The sequence below is a fragment of the Lithobates pipiens genome, unplaced genomic scaffold (genome assembly GCF_037356315.1).
Source record: "Lithobates pipiens isolate NorthernLeopardFrog02 unplaced genomic scaffold, aLitPip1_a1.2 Scaffold_3, whole genome shotgun sequence".
NCBI classification, from domain to species: domain Eukaryota; kingdom Metazoa; phylum Chordata; class Amphibia; order Anura; family Ranidae; genus Lithobates; species Lithobates pipiens.
In genome coordinates this window covers 175,839,471-175,865,861 of record NW_027507790.1, presented here as the reverse complement: position 1 = coordinate 175,865,861, position 26,391 = coordinate 175,839,471, and the positions used below count along the sequence as shown (strand labels likewise).

General features: G+C 42.0%; 1 protein-coding gene across 2 annotated transcripts in view; it reads right to left on the bottom strand.

The window, feature by feature from the left end:
• The window catches only part of LOC143940793 (beta-hexosaminidase subunit beta-like), an 88,249-nt gene that overhangs the window by 25,480 nt on the left and 36,378 nt on the right, over window positions 1–26,391 (bottom strand). For both annotated transcript variants that reach the window (XM_077462525.1, XM_077462524.1), the window contains exons 7-10: window positions 23,224–23,356; window positions 22,026–22,206; window positions 20,956–21,042; window positions 12,145–12,217 (exon numbers count right to left, since the gene is read on the bottom strand). In XM_077462525.1, coding sequence (XP_077318651.1) covers window positions 12,145–12,217; window positions 20,956–21,042; window positions 22,026–22,206; window positions 23,224–23,356 — 474 coding nt within the window. The remainder of the gene's footprint in view (window positions 1–12,144; window positions 12,218–20,955; window positions 21,043–22,025; window positions 22,207–23,223; window positions 23,357–26,391) is intronic.

The following is a 26,391-nucleotide window of genomic DNA, read 5'->3' as shown; positions in this document are numbered from 1 at the left end:
CCAAACCCCATCCACAGCATCCAGTATTCACCTTTGCACTGGGCATCACATTTGTTTATGAATACTAGGCATCAGTAAATGTGCTTACAAGAATCTGAAGGATGTGATCCTTTGAGAAGTCTGGATGTCATTTATTTATAGTGGGAACATTATTTGATCCCCTGCAGATTTTGTACATTTGCCCACTTAAAATGAAGGGTCAAGAATCATAGGTGTATTTTAAATGATAAAGAAAGAATAGCAACCAAAAATCCAGAAAACAAAACAAAACATATCACACATGTTATAAATTGAGTTGCAGTTCAGTGAATAAAATAAGTATTTGGATTACCAAGTACAGCTGCAAAAAAAAAAAAAAAAATATAGTATGTGAACCCTTTTGGAATGATATGGATTTCTGCACAAATTGGTCATAAAATGTGATCTGATCTTCATCCGAGTAACAAAAATAGACAGACAATCACAGTCTGCTTAAACTAATAACACAAAGAATTAAATATTATCATGTTTTTTATTGAACACACCATGTAAACATTCACAGTGCTGGTGAAAAAAGTATGTGAACCCTTGGATTGAATAACTGGTTGAACCTTCTTTGGTAGCAATAACTTCAACTAAACGTTTCCTGTAGTTGCAGATCAGATGTGCACAACGGTCAGGAGTAATTCTTGACCATTCCTCTTTACAGAGCTGTTTCAGTTCAGCAATAATCTTGGGATGTCTGGTGTAAATCGCTTTCTTGAGGTCATGCCACAGCATCTCAATCGGGTTGAGGTCAGGACTATGACTGGGCCACTCCAGAAGGCATATGTTCTTCTGTTTAAGCCATTCTGTTGATTTACTTCTATGCTTTAGGTTGTTGTCCTGTTGCAACACCATCTTTTTTGTGGAGCTTCAGCTGGAGGACAGGTGGCCTTAAGTTCTCCTGCAAAATGTCTTGATAAACTTGGGAATTCCTTCGATGATAATAATCCGTCCAGGCCCTGACGCAGCAAAGCAGCCCCAAACCATGATGCCCCCACCACCATACTTCACAGTTGGGATGAGGTTTTGAGGTTTGTGTGCTGTGCCTCTTTCTCCACACATAGTGATGTGTGTTTCTTCCAAACAACTCAACTTTGGTTTCATCTGTCCACAGAATATTTTGCCAGTACTGCTGTGGAACATCCAGGTGCTCTGGTTAAAACTGTAAAACGTGCAGCAAGGTTTTTTTTTGGACAGAAGTGGCTTACTCTGCGGTATCCTCCCATGAAATCCACTCTCGTTTAGCGTTTTATGTATCGTAGATTTGCTAACAGGGATGTTAGCATATGCCAGAGACTTTGTAAATCTTTAGCTGACACTTTAAGATTCTTCTTCACCTCATTGAGCAGTCTGCGCTGTACTCTTGCAGTCATCTTTACAGGATGCTCACTCCTAGGGAGAGTAGCAGCAGTGCTGAACTTTCTCCATTTATAGACAATTTGTCTTACCGTGGACTGATGAACAGCAAGGCTTTTGAAGATACTTTTATAACCCTTTCCAACTTTATGCAAGTCAACAATTTTTAATCGTAGGTCTTCTGAGAGCTCTTTTGTGCAAGGCATCATTCACATCAGGCAATGCTTCTTGTGAACATCAAACCCAAGAACTGGTGTGTGTTTTTTTTTTTTTTATAGGGCAGGGCAGCTGTAACCAACACCTATAATCTCATCTCATTGATTGGACTCCAGTTGGCTGACACCTCACTCCAATTAGCTCTTGGAGATCTCATTAGTCTAGGGGGTTCACATAAGTTTTCCACATGCACTGTCGATGTTTACATGGTGTGTTCAATAAAAACATTGTAACATTTAATTCTGTGTGTGTTATTAGTTTAAGCAGACTGATTGTCTATTGTTGTGACTTAGATGAAGATCAGATCACATTTAAGACCAATTTGTGCAGAAATCCATTATCATTCCAAAAAGGGTTCACATACTTTTTTTTTGCAATTGTAAAACATGACAGTACTTGGTGGAGAAACCCTTGTTGGGTAGTTGGTTACCAGGTTTGCACACATCTCAGGAGGGATTTTGGTCACTCTTTACAGATCTTCTTAATGGTGTCCGTTTATGAAGCAGTGATCAGTGGAGATCCAGAGGATCACTTTGCTTATGATCATCTTTACCCCATGAGGCAAAATCTTGCATGGAGCGCCAGACAGGGGGCGATTGATGGTTATTTTGCATTTCTTCTATGTGTGAATAATCGCTCCAACAATTGTTTCCTTCTCACCAAGCTTCTTGCTGATGGTCTTGTAGCCCATTCCAGCCCAGTGTCTTTTAAGAGTTGTCGTTAGGCGCACCTTCTCAAATTGACAGGACTAATCTATGTACCACATACTTTAGCCAGTCTGTGGGAGCCAGAATTATTGTTGGTTGGTAATGGATCAAATACTTATTTTACTCACTGAATTGCAATTCAATATATAACATTTGTATCATGCGTTTTTCTTGATTTATGGTTGATATTCTGTCTCTATCATTTAAAAAAACACACCTATGGCAACAATTATAGACAGTTCATTTCTTTGCAATTAGGCAAACTTACAAAATCTGCAGGGGATTAAATAATTATTTTCGCCACTGTATGTGGAATGGATTCCAAGGGGGTATGGATAACGTAAGTGCTTGTCATGTGAACATATACGCTTAGCAGGATCCTGGTGCAAATTAGTCTGCTCATTTACTGAAATCCCATGCAAAGCTCTATAATAGCCTCTTTGCTGCTAGGTACATAGTGCCCTCTGTACAAGAGCCGGACCTAAACCAGACACTGGAAGGCAAAAAAGAACAGTAAAAGTCTATTAACGTTAGATTTTAAAATCACAAAAAAAGATGGACTAGAAAATAACAGAACACAAGGACTAGCACAAATTGCTCAGTGAATCTAAATACAGCTCACGGTGACTGGGAACAAGGTAGGCCGCAGCATCTAAGACTACAAATTTGTAGATTCTTTTCCAAAAAGAAGAGGGAGAATAATATTGGCAATGGAGTTATGTATCACACTGACACAGGGAACAGTATGGGTGCTGGAGGAGGGATTGAAAATTGTTCTACTGTTCAATGGGCCTCTGCAATCTGTCTGCCACTGTCCTGGTATTTAACATTGTGTTCCAACATCATAAGCCACAAAATAACCTGGCTATGGGCACCTTACATATCATGCAATCAAACTGCGTTTATTATGACAACTTGAAACAAACACTTACTTGCATAAGTGGGTTTGTTGGACAGCATGATGTAGAATTATACGATACAGATTCTAGAATTAAGTCATAAACCTGTTTTTTTATTAGAGGTTTCTTTGTCATAGATGTGCAGAAGTATAACTCCCTCAGTTAAAACATGGCAATACACTAATACGGGGCCACAAGTGGTTTTATTTTGAATACAAATCTGTTAGACTAAGAATTTTCCACTTTAACCACCTCAATACAGGGCACTTAAACACCTTCCTGCCCAGACCAATTTTGAGCTTTCAGCACTGTCTCACTTTGAATGAAAATTGCGCGGTCATGCTACACTGTACCCAAATGAAATTTTTATCATTTTTTCCCCACACATAGAGCTTTCTTTTGGTGGTATTTGATCACCTCTACGGTTTTTATTTTTTGCTAAACAAATAAAAAAATACCAAAAATTTTGAAAAAAAAAAAGTTTTTTGTTTCAGTTTCAAAACTTTGTAAATAAGTAAGTTTTCTCCTTCACTGATGGGGCTACACTGATGGGCACTGATGGGGCGGCACTGATGGGCACCAATGAAGTGGCACTGATGAGGTGGCATTGATGGACACTGATATGTGGCACTGATGAGGTGGCATTGATGGACACTGATATGTGGCACTGATGAGGTGGCATTGATGGACACTGATATGTGGCACAGGTGGGCACCGTTAGGCGGCATTGTATTACATTATACTGTACTAATGGATGCCAATCAGTGCCAAACAATAATGCATGCCAATTGTGGGCACTGACTGGCATCCCTGGTGGTCTAGGGAGGATTACCTTGTGCTGGGCATCCCTGGTGGTCTGGTGGCGTCCCTGGTGGTCCAGTGTGGGCATCCTCGGGGGGGGGGGGGGGGGGGCTGCGCTGATAATCGATCAGCACAGACCCCCCCCCCCCCGTCAGAGGAGCAGCCGATCGGTTCTCCTCTACTCGCGTCTGACAGACGCGAGTGAGGAAAAGCCGATCACCGGCTTTTCCCATTTACATTGATCAGCCGTGATTGGACATGGCTGATCACGTGGTAAAGAGTTTCCGTCATAGACTCTTTACCGAGATCGTAGTTGCGGGGTTTCAGACTGACACGCCGCAACAACAATCGCCGCAATGGGCGCCCCCGGGGGCGTGCAGTGGCTCAAAATCCTGATCACGTCATATGACGTCCGGTCAGGATTTTTAAACCACTTTGCCGCCGTGTTTCTGCTATAGGGCGGGGGGCAAGTGGTTAAAGTATGTTTTCAGTGAATAAAGAAGAAGTCCCTGCTGATGCAGCAATATTATTTTTCTAAGATTTTTAACCTTGATCACGCCTCCAGGCCACAAATCCATATAGTGGTGCAGCATGAGATATAGCTGCACTCTATTGACGGATGAGACACTAACAATGAAGGTGCAAAGCCCAAGTATGAGAGAAAAATGCTAATACAAGAGAAAGTAGTAAGATTTTCATTTATTAATCTGAAAAAAGAAAAAATAGGATTTTTAAAACAGCTTGTAAAAATCCTTTTCTTTGAGGTACATCACAGGACACAGAGCCATAGTAGTTACTATGTGGGTTATAGGCCACCTTCAGGTGATGGACACTGGCATGCCCTAAATTAAAAAAAGTAGGGCACAAGAGACTAGAGGACTTGTACTGCAACCTGCAGTACACTGTGCCCAAAGGCAATATTCTCATGCCTTTCACATCTACTTGATAGAATCAGGTTAAAGTATGGACTGAAGACCAAATTGTGGGCTTGCATATTTAAGCCATGGAGGCTTGGTGATGCACTGCCCAAAAAGCACTAACAGCCCTGGTGGAGTGTGCTTTAATATGAAAAAGGAGGAATAGTAGATTTAAATGCTGCCTGTCCTCTTTTAGGACCATCTGGCAACACAAACCATTTTTTTTTTTACGAATCTGAGCGATCACTTTCAATAGACCTTGACCGCTCTCACCAAATCAAGAAAATGTGACCTTTCTTCCACAAAAACGAAGTTCTGGGAAAAAAAAAAAAGAATTCGGCAAGAATTCAGGATAAGGCCACAATACAGCCTCATCCTTATGAGCAACCAATACAGCTCCTTACAAGAAAGAGCAGAAAACGGATACTCTTCTTGCAGAAGATACGGCAACCAAGAAAATTATTTCCCCCCCCCCCCCGTCAAGAGGACCAATGGAATATCTTGTACTGGCTCCAAAAAAGGCTGCTTCTGTAAGCTGACACGACTATAATTAAGTCCCAAGGGTTCAGGGGTGACCAAACTGAAGGATTAATCCGCATTACCGCCTGAATAAAGTTACAAGCCAGAGAGGGGGAAGCAAGTGGTTGTTGAAAAGTAAGACCAATAAGGCCGACATCTGCCCATTGATAGGATTAGAAATGAAGTTGGCCTTGGAGTACCATCTGTAGGAATTTAAGGATCCTACCTATGACATATTTCCTGGGGTGCCAACCCCTGGATTTACACCAGGAGACATATGCCTTCCAGATTCTTGACTCTGGAGGCTGGCTTCCTAGCATTTAACCAAATTAAAACTACTGAGGCTAACCGCCCACGATCTTTCAGAATGTGGTTCTGAATAGTCAAACCACTAAATTTAGTGCTTGTAAGGTAGGATGGATTACCGGAGAGGTCTGGCCATAGTGGTAGGGTTTGCAGATCTTTGCAAACCAAGATCTCCTGGGCCACAAGAATCACCTCCTTCCCTTCTTGCTTGATCCTGCAAAGAAGGCACAGAAGCAGAACAGGAGGGATTAAATAGATCAGTAAAAAAAAATATATATATATCAAGGCATCTGTTTCGTATGCAATCAGATTCCTTGTCCTTGTCACAAAGTTCCACATCCGGAACTCCCCATCTTCTGACGTATGTTCAGAAACATGTTGGGGTGAAGGGACCATTCTCTTGGGAACAATTGTTGGTGACTCAAGTAGTCCGTCTGCCAATTCACTATTCCTGGAATGAAAATTGCTAACGGGCAAGGAATTTTGTCTTCTTTGCAAGATAGAATAGGATTCACCTCTTTCTGGGCCACACAACTTCTCATGCCCCCTTGGTGAATGATAAAAGCCAAAGCTGTGGCACTGTTGGATTTGATCCTGACAGGACAATTCTGTAGTTTGAGCATCCAGGCATTGAGGACCAGGCGTACTGCCCAAATCTCTAGAATATTGATGGACAAGGTTATCTCTGATTTGGACCATTTCCTTTGGACAGATGCTTCTTCCAGGACAGCTCCTCAGCCCAGAAGGCTGGCATCTGTGTTACCACCTTCCAGGTACCTGGTAGAAAGGATTTATCTTTTTGAAGATTCTTGGATATCAACCACCAATTGGAGCTTTGACGCACATTGGGGGATAAAAGCATTGGGAAGCCCAGAGCTTGGGCCTTCTTGTTTCCAGTTGACAGGATACTGTTTTGCACCAGTCTTAAATGAAACTGCGCATAAGGAACGGCCTTGAAGAAGCCACCATCTTTCCCAACAAATTCATGCAAAGCTGAATAGAAGGATTCCTCTTTGACTCGAGTAACAATCAGATCCCTTATGGAACTGACCCTTTCCCAGGGAAAAAAAAAACATCCTCTTCTGAGCTGTATCATTGATCAGCCCCAACTACTGCAATCTCCTTGATGGTTTTAAGGAGGATTTCTCTAGGTTGAGAATCCAATATAGCCATTCCAGGTAGCTAACTGCTGTGACCAAAGTTTGGATTAATTGGGCTACCGAATTGATCCATCAAGAGAAGACCTAAATAAGCTAGTATTGTTATACCTTGAGCCCTTGAGGAGGAGCCAGGACCTTTGTAAACACTCCAGGTGGAGTAGCTAAAACAAAAGGCAGGGGTACAAAACAGAAAATTAAGATTTTGTACCTTGAAGCGTAAAAAAATTTCCGGCGAGCGGGGAAAAACAGCACATGGAAAAAGCATCCTTGATGTCGATTGATGGCAGAAATTCTCCCCCTTGTAGGACAGAGACTACTGATCGGATTGACTCCATGTGAAAAGAACGGATATTCAAAAAAGGCTTAAATCTTTGAATTCCAATATGGGTCCAACATCCCCGTATGGTTTTGGAACCGTAAAAAGGTTTAAATAATCCTTGCTCTACCAAGGGGACCACCAATATCACTCTTTGAGACAAGAGATGATCCAAAGCTAGAAAGACTTTTCACTGGATCTCTGGGAACGTTTTTGATCTGAGAAAACAAGGAGATGGGAACTCTGACATTATTCCTGCCAGACCCTTGAAAACTGTAGAAGCCTTCCCCCACTTGAGCGAGCAGGGGGCGCCCTTTAATAAGACTTTAGTATTTTGTCTTGTGGGTTACCTCCCCCAAGTCCTCTTTTGACCCTGGGGCTAACCCTGAGGTTTACACTCCAATCCAGACAGTGGAGGCTGTCGTGACTGCCTGGAGGCTGATGCCCCTGGCACTGGAGAAGAAGCACATTTAAAAAAAGAGAGGGGAAAAGAAAGAAAAAAAAAAACAAAAAACAAACCCACACCTTAACTGGAAAAAAAAGGGAACTTTTCCCCATTAAAAATTCTTTGGCTATACTTATCCAGATGGTCTCCAGATAACCGTTCACCATAAAAAGGTAAACTGGCCAAGAGCTTTTTGCATGGCACTTCAGCTGACCAATCTTTCAACCATAGGATTCTATGCACATGTACCAGCCTTAGCATGAGCCGTGAGGCCTGGCGAATAGAATTTCATAGCATCAACTGTAAAACAGAATGCTTCTGATATGCCGGCCATACCCTGGGCCTGCTGATCAGGAATAAACTTTGAGCAGCTCTATAAACTAAATAGAAGATACTCTGAACGCCAACGCATGTTTTAATGACTGAACCTGCGAGCAAAATATAGGTGGTTTTTTTTTTTGTTTGTTTTTTTAAAAAGGAACTCCAACTTCTTATCCATTGGACCCTTTAGCATATGAGCATTGTCTACTGGACAAGTCAGGTTTTTGTTTACAGAGGATATAGCAGCGTTAATTGCTTGAACTCCCCATAAAACCCTTCCTCCATAGAAGTATTGAGAACCTTTTCAGAGGAAAAAACTGTTTCTGGGTGCTCTCACTCAGACTACATAAGCTTTCTTTGTGCCTTAAAACCCAGACTTTCCCGCGCTGGATGCCAATGCTGCGCTAAACCCCCCTCCCCCCTTTTTATTAGTGGGAGTGCTTTAACACAGTCCCACTATTTGTTTTTTTTTCTTCATCATCATCATCATCTTTTTATTCTGTACGTTTTTTTTGGCTCTGCATAACTTCTGTATACTTTCAGCTATTAAAGCCATTCAACTTTTAAAATGTTCAGCTCTTTCGGCTGATGTGTGCACTTCAACTTTTTTTCTACTATTTATACTTTAAAATATTAAGCTTTTTAAACACTCTTTAACATTGAAGTCAATGAGAGCATGCTTAAAATCCTTAAAATCTTCTTCCGCTAACAAAAGTTTCAGCTCCTTGTTGTTTCCTGGAGACAAACGTGAGCTCTCAGAAGCATGAGACGCAAGTGCTCAATACAGCCCCAGTGGTGACACATAGGCATGACAACATTACTAATTTAAAGGAGACAGTCTTAAGAAAATTTTTAAAATTTCTTAGAAAACTCGACTTGCCTTTCCCGTCTGTGGTAAATCAACAGACCCAATCTTCACCCTTCACGTGGGTTATGTTAAACCTTCAGGAGCTGGGGATTCTCAAAGAAACCCACAATCCTGGAATTGCAATAGCACCTCCGCCAGTAAAACTTTATGGCCTTACTACCAAAAAGTACTGGATCCCGGGGTCCAGCGCTCTAAAAAGAGAATCATTACAGGCAAAACCTCATTTCGAGGCGTGGGTACCATTCAATTCAGCCATAAAGACACCATGAAGGGATCCGGTCTGCATGGCTAGCCCCAGAGGAGCTCAGCACATCTTTACTCATGACCAACACCTTAGACACTGGCTACAAAACTGAGGTACTCCCACCAGTGGGAGGGGTTACATAGGAAGTGCACTTTTTAATTTAGGGTGTGCCAGTGTCCATCACCTAAAGGTGGCCTATAACCCACATAGTAACTACTATGACTCTGTGTTCTGTGATGCACGATAAGAAAAAGGTTTAGGATTTAAAACCCAACTCCAGCTTTCTGTCACTTTAAAATAGTTGTTTGGGCCAATCTGGTCCAAATTATCATCTTCTAACAAATGCTCCCAATGTGAGAGCTGTATAAACGCTTGCCGCCCGTCCCCCGCAGATAAATTGCTGCACTCTGCGCTGGATCACATATCTGGTACTTGATCAGTGCTTCTGGGTAGGGGTGCATGCACGTGCCGCTGTCCTGGTTAGGCTGTGATTTATTACAGCACAAGTTGATCGGAGGGTCCTAGCCAGTGATTAATCGCCAGGACTGAACAGGTCCATCGTTCGCGGTAGGGAGCTCTGAGTTGCAAACAGACACTGACTTGCGATTTTTTTTTTTATATATTCCTTGCAAAGCAGGGGAAAAAAAAAAAAAAAAAAAAAAAAAAAAAACACGATCGCTTAGTAAAAAGCGCAACACACACACACACACACAGTGTTGGGCACGCATTTAACACTTTGATCACCCCTAGATGTTATACCCTTCCTAGCCAGTGCCATTAGTACAGTGACAGTGCACAGTACTAGTACCGAGTTAGTGAACCCCCAGCCAGTGTTAGATTGTCCATTACACTATGAGAGTCCCACTATGAGTCGCTGATCACCGCCATTACTGGTAAAAAAGAAAAAAAAAAAAAAAAAAAAAAAAAAACTCCAGTATCTATACCAAACACTAACTTTCAAGCTAATCAAATATACACACTTATTGGAATTTATTTATTTTTTTAACCAGAAGATTTGTAGCAGAATACATTTTAATGTAATTTTTTATTGAGCAGGTTTTATAGTAGAAAGGTGTTTTTTTCCCAATATATTTCCGTTTTTGTTCATCTATATTAACCCCCCCCCCCCGGGGTGACCAAATACCACTAACAGAAAGCCCCATTTGTGTGAAAAAGAATTATAAAAATTTTGCGTACAGTGTTGCATGAGCGCACAATTGCCAGTTAACCTCCAGAAGAAGATTTACCACCCCTTCATGACCAGGCAATTTTTTGCATTTTGGCACTGCATTACTTTAACTGTCAATTTCACAAATAGAGCTATCTTTTGTTGGTATTATTAACTTTCTGGTATGAAAAACAATACAAAAATTTAAAGAAGCACACTTTTCATAAAATTAGGCCAATCCGTATTCTGCCATATTTTTTTTTTTCCAAAAAATAAAAACACACAAGTGTATATTGATTGGTTTGTGTGAAAGTTATAGTATCTACAAACTATGGTGTATATACACTGGAATTTTTATTTTTTATATACTAGTAATTAGGGGTGCAACGGATCAAAAAAACAAAACTCACGGATCGGCTCGTTCCTCGGATCAGAGTCACAGATTGTATCATTTTTTGGATCAGCAAATAATTGAAATTGCAAAAACCTGTGAAAATTCCATCACCATATAGTCCCCACTGTAATATCTACAATCTCCCCCACTGTAATATTGGCAGGGTGTTGCAGAGTATTGGCAGGGTGTGGAGGGATGGCTGTGACAGCAATTGTAACAGGGCAGCACTGTGGGCACTACAGATCCAACCCACAGCGCTGCTGCCATCTGATCTCTCCCCTCCACTGTCCAGATCTGTACAGAAGGGAGAGAGGAACTGGCTTCATGTCATGACGCTGGTTGTTTACAAGTGATCGTTCCTTCATTTGATGGAGCAATCACATTGTAAACGGCTGCCAGGTGTACAAAGATGGCCACCGCTCCGGTGCTAGGCCGAAGCCGAGGCCTTTCCTAAGGCCAAGGCTGTGGAGTGCTCCATGGATCGCGCCATGTGCCGATCTGAACAGGGTGACCCATTCGGATCACGGATTGGTGACCATCCGTTGCACCCCTACTAGTAATGGCAGTGATCAGTAACTTATAGTGGGACTGTGACAGTACGATGGGCAATCCGACACCGAAATCTTTGTGGGAACACTAAATACACCGATCAGTGCTAAAAATATACACGGCCCTTGTACTAATTACACTGGCTGGGAAGGGGTTAACATCTAGGGAGATCAAAGGGCTAAATCTGTACCTAACAGTGCTTGGTGCATTCGCTGTGTGCAGTTTTTACTAAAGATAGGTGCTGGATTTTATTCCCTGCTTTGCAGGGAAACAAACTGCCACATCCCCGCTGGCAAAACAGAGCTCTATCCCGTCAGCCTCTTTTGCTGATCAGCAGAGGCTGGGGGTAAATCATTGGCCAGCACCCACTGATTGGCTTGCACTGCGACTAATCAAGGCACAGCTGGCACAAATGTGAATGGCTGATCAGTGCTCATCCCGTCTCGATTTTGTTCCAGGAGTGGGAAGCAGGATTGAAAACCATGCTGTATACTGTATGTAGTGGATTTAAAGTGACAGAAGGCTGAAATTTGGTTTTAAAACTAGGCCGCAACATTTCACCACCTCAGTTTTAGTAACCTCACCCCATCATCCCACTAACCAATGAGGTGGCCTTACAGGTCACTAAAGCATCCCATTGGAGAGTGGTACATCAGGGAAAGCAACAAAGTCCAAATAGAGTTGAGGCATTGCTGTGTTCTGCTTCAGGAAAACCAGTAATATAAAAGTTTAAATTAAAACAAAACCCACACAAATAGTATGTTGCCAGACACAGTTTAACATGAAAACCCTTTAAAAAAAAATAAAAAATACAGAGCACTGAATAGACGAGGAAAGGTCTGCTGCAAGGCATGTCAAGAGCAAAATAAGTGGGAAAATACAGTGAGGCCAAAAGACAGTCCAGTATTGTACAATTCTAATTAAAAGAACATACCTGGTTATGGTTATCGAAAACTTCCTGCCAAACCATGTAACCCTTTCCCAATTTGGTCATTATACCGAGAATTCTGGAAAAGAAAGACAGGGAGGAGAAGTAAAAATGGAGAACACACTAGAATATAACCTGTTGAAGGTGTTCCACATAATTTTCTATACCAAAATTATGCTTTTTTTTCCCCCTATTATAAAAAGGAGGGGGGATTCCAACTCTGTTTATGTACTTCCTATAGTCTGCTGTCAGACAGGACATATGGGAAGTCCTATAGAACCAGATGTCTCTTGTTCATACAACAGAGCAGCCTTTCTGTAAGGGGGGGCAATTCCAACTCCTGACCACCAATGTTCAGAAGCACTCCTTCCACCGATCACCACATTAATGTACTGTAAGCGGTAGAGCAAAAGTTATTTTAAGGGCTCCTCTATGCTAAAGTAGTTCTAAAGCCTTAAAGGGATTGTAAAGTAACATTTTATTTTTTTTAAATAACAAACATGTTATACTTACCTCCACTGTGCAGCTCGTTTTGCACAGAGTGGCCCCGAACCTGCTCTTCTGAGGTCCCTCGGCGGCTGTCTCTGCTTCCTCCCGCAGGTACTTCTCACGTTCATGCGAGCTCCCTCGCATGGTGAGAACCACCTGCGGGCGCGATCCCGTGATACAGCCGGCGGCTATAGTCGCTCACTGTATCACAGGGCACAGCCCCCCGGCGCTCCGCGTCAGTGGATGCGATTGACAGCAGCACGAGCCAATGGCTGCGCTGCTTTCAATCCATCCACTCCAGCTAATCAGCGACCAGGCTGAGCGGCGAAGAGGACGGCGGGGTCGAGCGTGGGTTTTTCGAGGGGTCAGGTAAGTACAAATGGGTGGACTGGGGGCGCCGGCAGTGTGAGATGTTTTTTCACCTTATTGCATAGAATGCATTAAGGTGAAAAAACAAACATTTACCTTTACAACCCCTTTAAGGTATATTAACCTTAATGCATTCTGGCCACTGGAGGCAGACCAAAAGAAGAGGATCAAGGATGCTCAGTACACCATTGCACAGACTAGGCAAGCATAACATATTTGTTATTTTTTTTTTAATCAGATTTTTTTATTTTTTTTAGAATCCACTTCAGCGCCAAAAGATTTTATCCCCTTCGTGACCAGGCCATTTAGCACTGTGCTTTTTTTTTTTTTTTTTGGTACAGATTTTTATTGCGCACATAAATAATATTCAAACAGTACATCAGACAAGGGTTACATCCAGATCAGTGAAGGAATCAACATTCATTAGGAATAATAAAGTTTGTACATATCAATTTTCTAATTTCTGAGCCAATCCTAACGTCACACCCCTATCATACACTGAAGTCTATGTGCTCTTTTTTTTTTTTTTTTTTTTTTTTTTAAACAAGCCTTAACCACTTACAGACCGATCCATTTTGCTGGTCAAAGACCAGACCCCTTTTTGCGATTCGGCACTGCGTCGCTTTAACTGACAGACAATTGCGCGGTCGTGCGACGTGGCTCCCAAACAAAATTGACGTCCTTTTTTTCCCCACAAATAGAGCTTTCTTTTGGTGATATTTTATCACCCCTGTGGTTTTTATTTTTTGCGCTATAAACAAAAATAGAGGGACAATTTTGAAAAAAAACGCATTTTTTACTTTTTGTTATAATAAATATCCCCCAAAAATATATAAAAAAAATTTTTTCCCCTCTGTTTAGGCCGATACGTATTCTACATTTTTTTACCAAAAATATCGCAATAAGCGATTATTGATTGGTTTGCGCAAAAGTTATAGCATTTACAAAATAGGGATAGTTTTATAGCATTTTTATTAATCATTTTTTATTCATTTTTTTTTTTACTAGTAATGGAGGCGATCAGTGATTTTTATATCCCGACGGCAGGGCGGCATTGAAGATTGTACGTACCTGTACGCCAATATGCCTGCCCGTGTCATTCTGTCGACGTACATCGGCGTGCGCTGGTCGGGAACCGGTTAAACTAAAACCGAAAGCCAATTGGATAACCCCTCTGAAAAGCAGACATCCCTTGGGGAGGGAGTTTTTTTCAGTGTTATGCTCAGTAGGATACAGAAACCCACCTCTGTCCACATTTAGGCCTCATGCACACAGACATTTTTACAGCCGCTTTTTTGAGCGTTTTTTGCAGCCATTTTAGTCTATGGCTTCATGCCCACCTAGGCGTTTTTTGAGCTGCAAATAGCCTAGGCGTTTTTAAGCTGTAAAAAAAAAAAAAATAAAAAAAAAAAAAAACACAGGACCAGTGCGTTCCGTGGCGTGGAGCTAGAGCTGTAAAAACGCGCACAAACGCATAACATATTTTCTTTGGTTTCTGTGGCATTGTGGGAAATTTGGGAGTGCTGTAGCCAAGAGATGTGTTTTTCTTTAAAAACGCTACTTAATGCTAAAAAACACATAAAAACGCCAATGCAAAGACGCGGTAAAAATCGAGTTTAATGCCGATTTTCCCAGGCGTCTGAGCTAGCTTTGCAGCCAGTTTTTTAAAACGTCCGTGTGCATGAGGACTAAAGGAAGTGCACTCACTACCATCACTCTGTCGAGTTCCAAGAATTGAGGGTAGTCCTAGAAAACCTAATGGTCCATCATCCCTCTTCTAACGTATTCTCAGCACTGTACTAACTGGTAATTGCACGTTTATGCAATGCTGCACCCAAACAAAAGTTATAGCATTTTTTTTTTTTTCAAACAAAATAGCGCTTTTTGGTAGCGTTTCATTATCCCTGGGCTTTATTTTTCATATATAAAAACAAAACAAAAAAGGACCAATTTTTTTTCCCCCCAAAGTGTATTTTGTGCTTTGGTAAAAACAATTCCAATGAGTATGTTTGGCTTGCAAGAAAGTTGTAGCGGCTACAAACTATGAAATAAAAAAATATATATATAGAGATATAGATATAGCGCTGGGTAATCTGACACTGAGTGGGAACTGACTAACTGCCACTGACATCAGAAGTAAATTAAATTTGTGTATTTTTGACAACCGAATAAAACCAATGTTACTGGTCATCAACCTGGCCTTAAAGCTGAGTTCCACCCACTTTTGAGAGGTGGTCTTAACCACTTTAAGACCGGACCATTTTGCTGGTAAATGACCAGAGGTCTTTTTACACTTTGGCACTGCGCTGCTTTAACTGGTAATTGCGCGGTCATGCAATGTTGTACCGAAACAAAATTTGCGTCCTTTTCTTCCCACAAATAGAGCTTTCTTTTGATGGTATTTGATTGCCTCTGCGATTTTTATTTTTTGCGATATAAACGTAAAAAGACCGCAAATTTTGAAAAAAAATGATATTTTCTACTTTTTGTTATTAGAAAAATCCAATAAACTCAATTTTAGTCATACATTTAGGCCAAAATGTATTCAGCCACATGTCTTTGGTAAAAAAAAAGTCAATAATTGTATATTTATTGGTTTGCGCAAAAGTTGTCACATCTACAAACTAAGGTACGTTTTCTGGAATTTACGCAGCTTTTATTTTATGACTGCCTATCTCATTTCTTGAGGTGCTAAAATGGCAGGGCAGTACAAAACCCCCCCAAATGACCCCATTTTGGAAAGTAGACCCCCTAAGGAAATTGATAAGAGGCATGTTGAGCCCATTGAATATTTTATTTTTTTGCCTCAAGCGATTGAATAATGACAAAAAAAAAATTTTTTTTTTTTTTTTTTACACAAAGTTGTCACTAAATGATATATTGCTCACACATGCTATGGGCATATGTGAAATGACACCCCAAAAAAAATTCTGCTGCTTCTCCTGAGTACGGGGATACCACATATGTGGGACTTTTTGGGAGCCTAGCCGCGTACGGGGCCCCGAAAACCAAGCACCGCCTTCAGGCTTTCTAAGGTCGTAAATTTTTGAGTTCACTTCTCACTACCTATTACAGTTTTGAAGGCCATAAAATGCCAAGATGGCACAAAACCCCCACAAATGACCCCATTTTAGAAAGTAGACACCCCAAGCTATTTGCTGAGAGGCATGTTGAGTTCATGGAATATTTTATATTTTGCCACAAGTTGCGGGAAAATTACAAACTTTTTTTTTTTTTTTTTTTTTTTCACAAAGTTGTCACTAAATGATATATTGCTCATGCATGCCATGGGCATATGTGAAATAACACCCCAAAATAAATTCTGCTGCTTCTCCTGAGTACGGGGATACCACATATGTGGGACTTTTTGGGAGTCTAGCTGCGTACGGGGCCCCGAAAACCAAGCACCGCCTTCAGGCTTTCTAAGGGCGTAAATATTTGACTTCACTCCTCACTACCTATTACAGTTTTGAAGGCCATAAAATGCCAAGATGGCACAAAACCCCCACAAATGACCCCATTTTAGAAAGTAGACACCCCAAGCTATTTGCTGAGAGGCATGTTGAGTTCATGGAATATTTTATATTTTGCCACAAGTTGCGGGAAAATTACAAACTTTTTTTTTTTTTTTTTTTTTTTCACAAAGTTGTCACTAAATGATATATTGCTCACGCATACCATGGGCATATGTGAAATGACACCCCAAAATAAATTCTGCTGCTTCTCCTGAGTACGGGGATACCACATATGTGGGACTTTTTGGGAGCCTAGCCGCGTACGGGGCCCCGAAAACCAAGCACCGCCTTCAGGCTTTCTAAGGGCGTTACAGTTTTGAAGGCCATAAAATGCCAAGATGGCACAAACCCCCCCCCAAATGACCCCATTTTGGAAAGTAGACACCCCTAAATTTAGGGGTACACTAGTGAGACTAGGTAATAAATGGCGGGTGCCCTGAAACTATAAAAAAATAACTAACCAACCAGCGTCACCTGTAACAGTTATATGGTGATCACTGGTGAAAGGGTTAACTAGGGGGCAATCAGGGGGCTTTATGCGGTAGTATATGGGGGTCCCTGGCGTTATAAAAAGCTGCGGCGAACCTAAATACCTAACTGCCGTCACCTGTGACACTAATACAGCGATCAGAAAAACGATCGCTTATTAGGCTGGGTTCACACTGGAGCGATGCGGGAACGCCACGAATGCGCGGCGGGTTCCCGCATCGCATGCCTCCCGGCGGCAGTTCACACTGCCCTATGCGAACTGCTGGGAGTGTCAGTGAAATGTTAATGACACCCCCAGATCAGTTCGCATATCGCAGTGCGATCTGCAAACTTGGATCGCATGGTGTGAACACCCATGCGATCCGATTCTGCTGCGGACCAAAAAAAGGGTCCCGTGCGAGTTTGCGGCGGGTGCGGCGGGTGCGACACGAATTCAGCCATACTATCTGTATAGCTGAACTCGAATCGCACAGAGATCGGATGTGATTTGCACTGCAGTGCGGTGCAAATCACATCCGTTCTCATAAACCGCTGCAATGTGAACCCAGCCTTAGTGACACTGGCGACGGGGGGTGATCACGGGGTTAAACCTTTATTGGGGGGGTTAGGGGGGTACCTTAGAACTAAAGGGGGCTAACCCTAACTGCCCTAACAGTTATTAGTCACAAATGACACCCGCCGGGTGATCAGGGGGTTAAACCTTTATTAGGTAATAAATGGCGGGTGCCCTGAAACTATAAAAAAATAACTAACCAACCAGCGTCACCTGTAACAGTTATATGGTGATCACTGGTGAAAGGGTTAACTAGGGGGCAATCAGGGGGCTTTATGCGGTAGTATATGGGGGTCCCTGGTGCTATAAAAAGCTGCGGCGAACCTAAATACCTACCTGCCTAACTAGCGTCACCTGTGACACTAATACGGCGATCAGAAAAATGATCGCTTATTAGGCTGGGTTCACACTGGAGCGATGCGGGAACGCCACGAATGCGCGGCGGGTTCCCGCATCGCATGCCTCCCGGCGGCAGTTCACACTGCCCTATGCGAACTGCTGGGAGTGTCAGTGAAATGTTACTGACACCCCCAGATCAGTTTGCATATCGCAGTGCGATCTGCAAACTCGGATCGCATGGCGTGAACACCCATGCGATCCGATTCTGCTGCGGGCCAAAAAAAGGGTCCCGTGCGAATTTGCGGCGGGTGCGGCGGGTGCGGCGAATGGCTGAACTCGAATCGCACAGAGATCGGATGTGATTTGCACTGCAGTGCGGTGCGAATCACATTCGTTCTCATAAACCGCTGCAATGTGAACCCAGCCTTAGTGACACTGGCGACGGGGGGTGATCACGGGGTTAAACCTTTATTGGGGGGGTTAGGGGGGTACATTAGAACTAAAGGGGGCTAACCCTAACTGCCCTAACAGTTATTACAGTCACAAATGACACCAATGCAAAAAAAAAAAAAAAAAAAAAATGACATTGGTGTCACTGTGACTGGGGGGCAGGGGTAATTGGGGGGGTGATCGGGGGGTAAAGGGGGGGTGTGAGTGTGCCTGGCATGTTCTACTGTTTGTGTAGAGTGTTGGTGCAACTCACCGATCCGTTCTCCTCCGTGTCGGAACGAAAAATACCGACACGGAGGAGAGAATACATCACTTCCTCTCCTCACAGGAGAGGAAGTGATGTCACGAAGGATTTTCATTCGTCGGGAGCGATCGCGAGGGGGTGGCCATGAATGAATGGCCGTCCCCTCGTCCGGGATCGCTCCCGCACGAAAACCGACCGCCGCAGGCACCGGGCGGGGGCCCGATCGGGCCCCCGACCCGCGGGAAGGCAGGGACGTACATGTACGCCCTTATGCCTGCCCGTGCCATGCTGTCGACGTACATCGTCGTGCGGCGGTCGGCAACTGGTTAAACAAAAGACCGCCCCTTGTATTTTTTTTTTTCAATTAGTACTTTTATTGGAAGTACAAGTGTACTTCTGATTCAGCAGGGCCGCGGCCCAGGACATCACGTTGTATTGTCTTCTGTGTGTCCCAGAAGACAAGCTGGCCATTCACAAAGCGTTGTGGGACTTGCGCATGCGCAGTCAGAAAACAGCAGTCAAGCCGCAAGGCTCCACAGCAGGTATGAAGGAAAAAAATAATGTTGTGCAGCTGATGCCTAGTCTTTTTTTTTTTTTATTCTAAAACATACCATGTAAGGAAAGGGAAAATATCCTGGTAAAGATTATACCATCATAAAACCAATCACATAATACCCACTAGGTTTCGGATTATAAGGTCAACAAAATGGGCACCAAGTGGTATATTAGAATCATGAAACACTTAAAAAAAAAAATAGAAGACAATAGTAAAACAAAAAAACAGTAGCAAACATCCATAGGTGGGTGGGGAGTCAACCCCTCCCACACGAAAGAACATATGGCCAATGGGCCAGATCTTGAATATGGATGCCTTCATCCTACCCTCTTCTCCTGAAAGGGCTTGTCCCTTTTAACAGGGAGTACGGGTAGGGATTGGCTTTAGATAAAGTATCAACAACTTTAGGACCTGCTATATTTCCAACCCCAAGAATCAGTGTTATCCTCTTATATGAAAGAATGTATACCCTTTACACTTGTAACAGCCAGTGCAAAACCAGCTGTGAAGGCGCTAACTCCGGAGTTTTCAACCAGGCCTGCCAAATAGAATGGAATTTACAATTTGCATTTCTATGCTAAAATGTTAACTGCTCCCTAACTAGAAGATTGTTCACCTGTTCTACCCATTGTTTCCTATTGAGAACGTGGGGAGAGACAGAAATCTAGCCACTAACTTGCATGCAATATACAGTGCCTTACAAAAGCATTCACCCCCCCTTAGCTTTTTACCCATTTTGTTACATTATAACCTTTAGTTCAATATTTTTTTTTAACCTGAATTTTACGTGATGGATCAGAAAAAAATAGTCTAAGCTGGTGAAGTAAAATGAGAATATATTACATAAAACAATTTTTCAGAAGAAAAAAAACAAAAAAACTGATAAATTGGCATGTGCGCATGCATTCACCCCCTTTGTTATGAAGCCCAAAAAAGCTCTGGTACAACCAATTACCTTCAGAAGTCACATAATTAGTGAAATGTCCACCTGTGTGCAAGCTAATTGTCACATGACCTGTCATTACATATACACACACACCTTTTTGAAAGGCCCCAGAGGCTGCAACACCTAAGCAAGAGGCATCACTAACCAAACACTGCCATGAAGACCAAGGAACTCTCCAAACAAGTAAGGGACAATGTTGTTGAAAAGTACAGGTTTAGGGTATAAAAAAATAAAAATCCATATCTTTGATGGTCCCTAGGAGCGCCGGGCAAGGAGGGCAATAAATCAGAGAGGCAGCACAGAGACCTAAGGCAACCCCGGAGGAGCTGCAAAGTTCCACAGCAGAGACTGGAGTATCTATACATAGGATGACAATAAGCTGAACAATCCATAGAGTTGGGCTTTATGGTAGAGTGGCATACTATTATAAGAATGTATAGGACAAATGTGACTGCAACGAAACAAGTACAGCTTATGCAGGAGGATTTGTATCACACGAGGCCAGTCACGTCACTAGGTATAGGTAAGGGTTTAAAACAATGTTAAAATACTTCAGTTCTTCTTTGCTACATTCCACGTAGGTGGGTCCTTTTTATGCTCTGTGTGGGAAGTGATTTTCGTATATGGAAAAAGAATGGGTTATAAAACACTACTTTGTCTTTTGATAGCCTTGTAATGTGTTTAAACAAAAAAAATTGCCTGATTTAAAAAATAAAAAAATAAAAAAAAAGCGGTTGAGTACAAATTTCAAGTTAGGAGAGCTTTTGGAATGGCATTCTGTACTAAGTGTGTCACATTAAAAAATAAAAATAAAAAAAAAAGGTAGCATCATGCTATGTTAGCACCGATGGCTGGGACAACACTTACTGTTGAACATAGTATGATTCGAGTTTGCAGTAGTCTGTACCAAAGCCATGCTCGGCCATAAACTTCGTAATATCAGGATTGGATTTCCTAAAAGGATTAAGCAGACACAGTTATTGGTTTGTAATAAATCCATAACATTTTTACATGCAGCTTTGGGTTCTAATCTAATGCATTGCACAGTGCTGGCCTGACACAGAGAGCTAACGAGGAGGAGAAAAGCACACAGAGTGCTTGTTTCCTGTTCCTTCATTATGCAATCACAGGCTAGGATGTTTCATAGATTACGCTGTACTGTTCAATTTCAGTACAGACTGCAAAGAAATTTCAAGGGGAGCAGGTTTGGTTGTACTTTTGTCAAGATCCACCAGCCTCAGAATACATTTTTTGGCAAGTACAAAAAACAGTCCCCAATGTGTTTATCAAATCACTTGGCTTAAAAGTTCAGCTTCAAGTAAAATGCTGATTGCTTTACATGTCGAGCAGTGTACAGGTTTGCTGCAAAAACTCCAGCTAAGCAGAAATGGGCATTTAACCTAAATTAGATGACACGGCCCTACCATCTACCACCACACACACACACACACACACACTATAGTATATCACTAAGAGGAAGAGATTGGAAAATAAGGTGATGCACACTGCATTATGCCCACACAGATGTCCCCTAAAGCACATGGCTTGCTGAGGGGGCATCCAGGGGAAGAAGCCAAAAGTGCCAGCAGGGAACCACCACAGAAAAGCTAAGGGAAAGCTCTGTGCAATTTCATTGCACAGAACAAGTAAGTATAACTTTTTTTTCTCTCAATTAAAATAAACAACCCTCCCTTAAATATCAAAATACCCCCACTTGGAAATACCCATGATAGTCCAAGTCCCCCCAGGCAGTGGGGATGCAGTCATTTTTTGGGACAAGAGGTGCGTGCATCTCTAAGGCTTATGTAGACCGCTGCCACTGCTGTTTACATTTTAGTGTGTGCACGGCTTTTATCGTCTACAAAACAGTTTAGTGGAGTTAATAGTTTTTTTTTTTTTTTATCTGGCATGAAATATATCAAACGTAGTTAACTCACCAGCAAGAGAAATCTACCTCATCCCCTCCTAAATGGATATATTGGTCAGGAAACAATTTGCCAATTTCTTCAAACAATTTATACATAAACGTATAAGTGCCATTAACAATTGGGTTCACAGGTCCAAAACTTCCACTTGGCTCTCCATCTTTGTAACAAGGAGTCAAAAGATCTTTTTGGCCTAAGGTAGAGAAAAAAAAAAAGTACAAAAATATAAATAAAAAATAAATAAATGTACTTTACAAAAGATGGAAATAACTAAAAACGGACATACAAATCTTACTTGTTAAACATTTTGGCGTTTTTCCTTTTAAGTGTATGGACACAGCGTACAAGGTTGGAGGATAATTTACATTAAGTGCAACAAAAGCAGAAACCTGATTGGCTGTTATCAAATGGCATCTTTACATTCGATTTGATACTGCTTTTATATACTAAGATTATCTAATTGCAAAAAGAATACCGTAAATTATAACCTATAACAATTAACCACTTCGCATACGGGCCAATTCTGCCATTTCTCTCCTATAATTTTATTTTTTGCTAGAAATAAGAAAAAAAAAAAAAAAAAGAAAAAAAAATTACTCAGAACCCCCAAACCTTTTTTTTTTTATTTTTTTTATTTTAGCAAAGGTGCCAGAGAATAAAACGGCGGTGGTTGCAATTTTTTTTGTGTCACACAGTATTTGCGTAGCAATTTTTTTGGGAAGATATACTTTAGATAGCCCAATTTTTTTTAAAAAATACATAAACATGTAACGGCCAGAAAAAATTTACAGGTTACCAGTTTAGAGTTAGAGGAGGTCTAGTGCTAGAATTAGTGCTCTCACACCAACGTTTGTGGCAATATCGCACATATGTGGTCCGAATGTCATTTCACCCAATCTGTTCCGTTGGTCACCGATTGCACGGGAGAGCCCAGAGAGGCACCGGAGGGCAGCAGGAGGGGCATCCCCTTCCAACTGCCTATAAAAGAAATCCAGTGGCTCCTGAGCCTCTAGGATGGCTTTTTCAATATAGGGAATCGCTGGCTGAAAATAAATATCCGGATGATGCATGTAGCTGCATGCATCATCCAGATATCACCACTTCAAGTCCAGGATGTCAAATGACTGCCTTTTGGCAGGACGTGGTTAAAAGTATAAAGTAATAGTACTGTATATAGAAGCTCGCTTTAGTTTGCACAAACCATACTCACCATTACCCCATGAGTAAGTGTGTCCTGGAGTATCAAACTCTGGTATAACCCGAATTCCTCTTAGTCTAGCAAACTCGATCACTATGCGTATATCAATGAAACTATAAATGTGTGTTGATGCCTGATAAGCTCCCTGAAATCAGAATGTGTTTATTAGCAAGAAGTTAAATTCATAAAACAAGTAATGCAACTTTTTTCAATACATGCACAGAACTTGCCTATAAAAATAAATAAATAAAATAAATAAAAAATGCATATCAAAACAGGCATTGGATCCAGATATGCAGCTGAAGAACGTCTCTATATTTCACGGAAAAGACCACTTTGGCTTGCCCCTCTCAAGCCTTCCTATAGGCCAGTTAATGTGATGGGGGCACCTCTGGCCAATCAGAAGTGGGCCTCAGGAGGCAGCAGGTCAAAGGTCCTCTACTTCAACATCTGAATATAGTTTCCACTGCCTGCAACCTCCAGATCCTATAGGAATACTGACATGTAGTTTTCATTTAAACTCACCTATACTTACAGTATGTATATTTTTGTCACAAGCTCAGATCCATATGCTGGAAGTTTGCTTGAATTCCAACCTGGGACTGTGGTTCCCTGATACAATTTGATTATTCTACAGAAAACAGTTTATAGACTGTATTGTATTGTTCTATTTTCAAACGTGTACAACAGACCTATTACTGCAGCTCAATTATTCTGTAGAACAATGTCAGAAAACATGCAGGATTCCAATAACCAAATCATAATCATGAATAGTTTGTGATAGACAATCTGTTGCTTCCCTAGGATTACCTGGTTTAGTCGTCACATTTTAGGGCTGACCTACAGACAAATGTCTGCACAATGCAACCATTTTGATCCTGACAGGGTGACAAGCATCTTAGGTCTATGGGTACATTTATAGCAAAATCTATACCGATTTCTACCCCAAAAAAATAAATAACCCACAGCCAATGTACTGCTAGTTTTAAATACAGTGAGGTTTGGTTATGTTTAATAATCATACTACAGACTCAAACAGAAGGTACTAGATCAGAAAAAAAAAATATATATATATATATATATATATATATATATATATATATATATATATATATATAAAAAAAAAGTGTATGCTCTTCCAATTATAACCTAGCCTTTGTGCTTCAGAAGTCTAAAGTTCATAGATCGGACTCATTCCTTTTTTTTTTTTGAAAAGGAACTGTGCTAACGGTCACTATTGGAAACATACCAAAAGTGATCTCTCATAAATCATATAAACAAAAATCACTGTGTGGCACTAATCCAAAAAAATGTTTTCCCACTAGATGGCGTATTGGTTCATAGTAAGGTGTTCATATTGTATTATTATTTTGCAATACAATCATTTTATTAATCCCCCTTTTCTATTTATTCAAGATTTCTGGAACTCAATCATATGGTTTCCATATCTTTAGCAATACGGCAGTTCATGGCCATCTATATATTCTAAAATTGGGGACTCCAATAAAATGGCAGCCACCAAAATACATTTTTGGGGTATTTGCTTTGCCTCAGGTTTGGGGGAGCGAATGGCCCCTAGTGGCCACTCCAGGCCCTTAATGTGCTTCTTCTTGAGCCACTCCTTTGTTGCCTTGGCTGAATGTTTTGGGTCATTGTCATGCTGGAATACTCATCCATGACCCATTTTCAATGTCCTGGCTGAGGGAAGGAGGTGCTCACCCAAGATTTGATGGTACATGGCCCGTCCATCGTCCCTTTGATGAGCTGAAGTTGTCCTGTCACTTTGGCAGAAAAACACCCCCAAAGCATAAGGTTTCACCAGCCATATTTGAGAGGGGGATGGTGTTCTTGGGGTGATTGGCATCAACTTAACTCGTTGAGGAACGCTGCCCAAGAGCTTGATTTTGGTCTCATCTGACCACAACACTGTCACCCAGTTCTCTGCTGAATCATTCAGATGTTCATTAGCAAACTTCAGACGTGCCTGTACATGTGCTTTCTTGAGCAGGGGGACCTGGTGGGCGCGGCAGGATTTCAATCCTTCACAGTGTAATGTTACCAATTGTTTTCCTGGCGACTATGGTCCCAGCTGCCTTGAGATATTTGACAAGTTTCTCTTGTGTAGCTCTGGGCCAATTCCTCATCGTACTCGTGATCATCTTGCATGGAGCCCCAGACCAAGGGAGATTAACAGTTATTTTGTATTTCTTCCATTTGCGAATAATCGCACCAACTGTTGTTGCCCTTTAACCAAGCTGCTTGGAGATGGCCTTCTAGCCCATTCCAGCCTTGTGTAGGTCTACAATCTTATCCCTGACATCCTTGCCAGGCACTCTGACATGGATTTTAAGGGGAACCCCCCCCGCTGAAAAAGCAGCATAGGGTCCCCCCCATAATCCATACCAGACCTTTAGAGCATGCAGCTCAGGAAAAGGGAGGGTTTAAGCGAGTGCCCCCCCTTCCTGGACTATACCAGGCCAAATGCCCTCAAGATGGGGTGGTGGGTGCTTTGGGGCAGGAGGGGTTCTGCATCCCCAAAGCACATTGTGCCCATGTTGGGGACAAGGGCCTCTTCCCAACAAGCCTGGCCATTGGTTGTCTGTGTCTGCGGGCAGGGGGGCTTATCGAAATCTGTAAGCCCCCCCCTTAACAAGAGGGCCCTGAGATCCTGCCTTCCCCCCACCCTATGTGAATGAGTATGGGGTAAATTTTAGATGTAAAGAAGGGTCAAAAATAAAACACCTTAGTAAATTACTTTAAAAACCTGTGTACTGCAGCTCCGGCATCTTCCAATTTCTTTTGTCCATGCCGGTTCATCTCCCCTCCACCGTGTGCTATGATTTCTAAAGACATGGAGTGGGGCCATCTGGTGATGTCATATGGAGGCCATGCCCCTTATGACACCACCGCTCATCATGCCCCCAGGCAGTGATGTCATAAGGGGGCATGGTCTCCATATATTTACACCAGATGGCCCCGCCCCACATCTTTATAAGTGCAGGAGAGACGGCAGAGACAGAAGACAGCAGACAGAGGGAGAAGAACCGGAGAGGGCTAGAAGACATCGGTGGAGAAGAACCAACAGAGGTAAAAGACATCAGCGAAGGAGGGAGAAGAAAAATCAGAAGAGACATTTAAGTGAATGGGTAGGGGTACAATGTACCGCATACTCATTAACAT